The following is a 3,086-nucleotide window of genomic DNA, read 5'->3' as shown; positions in this document are numbered from 1 at the left end:
AATACCAAAAAGACTCTATAAATAAGACTTATATCATGGCTAAAAACACCTAAAAATCATGATATATCACTTACTGAAACCAAAGCTAGCTTCTCTTCGTCGTTATAGCCTCCTAAGCGAAAAAATCGCTCAACTCGAGCAACCAAACCATAAAAGAATGCCATTTCTACATTCGTCATCAAGTCTCTCGTAATCCTGGCCTAATGTTGCTACGGCATGGTTCCAAAGGAGAGATATGTACCTGATTATTGTTATCTTGGAGTCGCGATGGTCCCGATTGACTTAAGCCACCCACTTCACGAACTTTATCAATTCCGGGTAAAGAACTCAAGACGAGATCCAGTTTCCTTCCAAGATCCTCCAATTTCTGATCGTGAATCCTCAATTCGTTTCCCGAAGACTCAATCTTTGATCCCATTTGCGAACCCAACGATTCAATCCGATCCTTCATCTTACTTCCCGAGTTTCGCATCTCACCCAATTGATCGTAGACGTCAGCCAAAGAGGCTTTGTTTTGCTCCTCCTCCGATAGTTCTCGCACCGGTGATAAACCCATAACTTTCTTCGCTTCTTGAATCTTCAATCTCTCAACAAAACTCCGAGTACGACGAAACTGATTTCACTGCGTTTAATTCGATCGCAGATCACAAGCGCACCATTTGATAAGAAAAAGACTCTCTTTTTATTAACTCCCAAAGAACGAATGATACAATTGTAACCGAATGTAATAAGAAACCAAGAGAATCTCTAGACGCAGCTAGAATACAATTCTCTCCCAAGTCCCAACGAAGACTCATATGTCTCGTGTTTCCACAACAAACAACATGACTCTCTCTTTTTACAAACAAGGTTTACATATCAACTTCTATATTGATCGCACGTGTCTCCCTCCAAGTCCGCACGTGCTGTAGGATCTCTGTTCTTCCTTCTAGTGTACACTTGTAATGGCTTATCAGAAAAACCAGTGGAATTCAGGTCTTTTTACCTGTGTGGGTCCAAATGATGAATCTTGCAGCATTGATCTCGAAATTTTTTAGTATTTTCGTTTAATTTTGTATCATAGCTAGATTTTTTCATTGGTTTAAAATAAATACACTTATTACAACAAGAAGCAAAGAGTGGAGACGTAGCTCATACAAACATGGGAAAATAGGAAATGGAAAAGATGGTCCATCCGTAGACATAAGGAAGACCAATTCTCTTCTTATGCAATTTAACATTACTATTATATATATATATATATATATATATATATCACACTTCGCAATCAGCGTTATCACGTACCACGTCACGTGTATGTGTGTTTGCGTTTTGAAGTACTTTTTAGCAACTAAGGTTAGGACCAGGATCCACACCAAGCTTTCCACAATAGGCTCTGTAGTAGCCAATCCTTGCGTCGACCGCACGTGAATTCCCACCGTTACATTCCATTCCACTGATGGCTCTTATGGTGGCTCCAAACCCTTGGTTCAGCACCGGCCTTACGTTCTTGATCCAAAGCCGCAAACCCGTCTGGAAAGTTACAGTTGGGTTGCTAGCCACAAGCTCAGACTGGCGTAGAAAGTGAAGACTGAAACTCTGACCAAGACGGAAGTAGCCTTTGCCCTCCGGCGGCGGTATACAGTCTCTTTGCTCTGCGGGATGGTTGCAGTAGGGCCTTCTCGGTGGGAATCTTCTGTATGCGGACCTAAGACTCTGACCACCACCGAAGTAGCCTTTTCCCGCCGGCGGCGATGCACAGTCTGGATAATTTTCTGGATGTTTGCAGTAGCCTTTTCCCGGCGGCGGCGTTATACAATCTATTTGTTCTGCAGGATGGTTGCAGTAAGGCCGTGACTGTCGGTATCTTCTTTTTATGTAGCAGAAGTCTATACAAAATAGAGTTGCACGTTAAAAGAAGAAGATAAAAAAGTGATTTATAATCAGCTCAACTAATTGGGATGAAGTCAGATGTTCATTTTTAACACAGGTTAATTTAATGTTATATGTCTTAAACCAAGACTGTTTCAAATACTTAACGTGTAATTATAATATTGTAATCACCCTTGCCTAAATTCAAATTATGCAAAGTTGCAAACGTTTAGAAGCACAAGCACCCAACCCTTAGGTTGATTTAACTAAAATTTAGAGTCGGTCATGAATAGAGTAGATGTACAAACAAAAATATTAGTTAGTTTGTATATATAATATATATAAAAGAAATGAAAGAGTCGGTCATGAATAGAGTAGATGTACAAACAAAAATATTAATTAGTTTGTATATATATATATATAATTAAATTAGATAAAAAGAAAAGAAAAAAAATATTACGTCCGGTCTCGTGAGTGAAATGAGCAAACATGGCAGCAATTTCACGTTTTGTAACAGAAGTAGTAAAGTCGGGGAAACTATCAGCAGCAGCAATGAAAGAGTTGCGGGTGTAGAACTTTTTCCCTGTGCAGCCATTGCCCGCTTGGTTGATAATGTTGTTAAAGAACTCTTGTGTCACAGTGTTACGGACCCATCCGTCACCGCTTGGGGTTGGGGTACCAGCACCCCTACAAGGACCTAAGAGGCAAAGGAAAAGGACCAAGGAAATTTCTGTGAAAGCCATCTTTTGGTTGTTGTTTGTTGATAAGAAGAACTAGGTTGTGTGTTATATATTTATACATGGAGAGCGTTGGATAGTTTGGTCATTTGCTTTTTTGGGATATTTATCTACTGGGGGTGGATGTTTTGGTAAAAAAATTGGTATGCGCTAGTCAGACAGTTGGGGTGGACCTAGCTCCTAGCGAAAGAATTAGAGATTAAACGAAGATTAATTAAGATTAGTTTTATAGCTATTTCATTAAGTTAATAATAAAATAAAAATATATGACATTAAATATATTTATAGTTCTATCTATATAAAAAACATCAAATAAAAATAAAACTATAGTATTGTTTTCACAATTACAGTAAACATATAAAAATATATTTTAAAAACAAAATTTTATGATTTTCATTAAAAGTTTATAGTTTAGTTATTGTACAACATCACAAACTCAATCTAAATGTCTAAATAACCAATATATATATATATATATATATATATATATATATATAT

At 37.5% G+C, this 3,086-nt stretch overlaps 1 protein-coding gene across 1 annotated transcript; it reads right to left on the bottom strand.

The window, feature by feature from the left end:
- Positions 1,046 to 2,622, bottom strand: LOC104711220 (endochitinase At2g43590-like). Its single transcript, XM_010427898.1, has 2 exons — positions 2,312 to 2,622; positions 1,046 to 1,868 (listed from the first exon to the last, which is right to left on the bottom strand). The coding sequence occupies exons 1-2, from the start codon at positions 2,592 to 2,594 to the stop codon at positions 1,324 to 1,326; spliced, it is 828 nt and encodes a 275-aa protein (XP_010426200.1). The 5' UTR covers positions 2,595 to 2,622; the 3' UTR covers positions 1,046 to 1,323.

The sequence above is a fragment of the Camelina sativa genome, chromosome 9 (assembly GCF_000633955.1).
Source record: "Camelina sativa cultivar DH55 chromosome 9, Cs, whole genome shotgun sequence".
Classification (NCBI taxonomy): Eukaryota; Viridiplantae; Streptophyta; class Magnoliopsida; order Brassicales; family Brassicaceae; genus Camelina; species Camelina sativa.
This window is presented reverse-complemented; position numbering and strand designations above follow the sequence as displayed.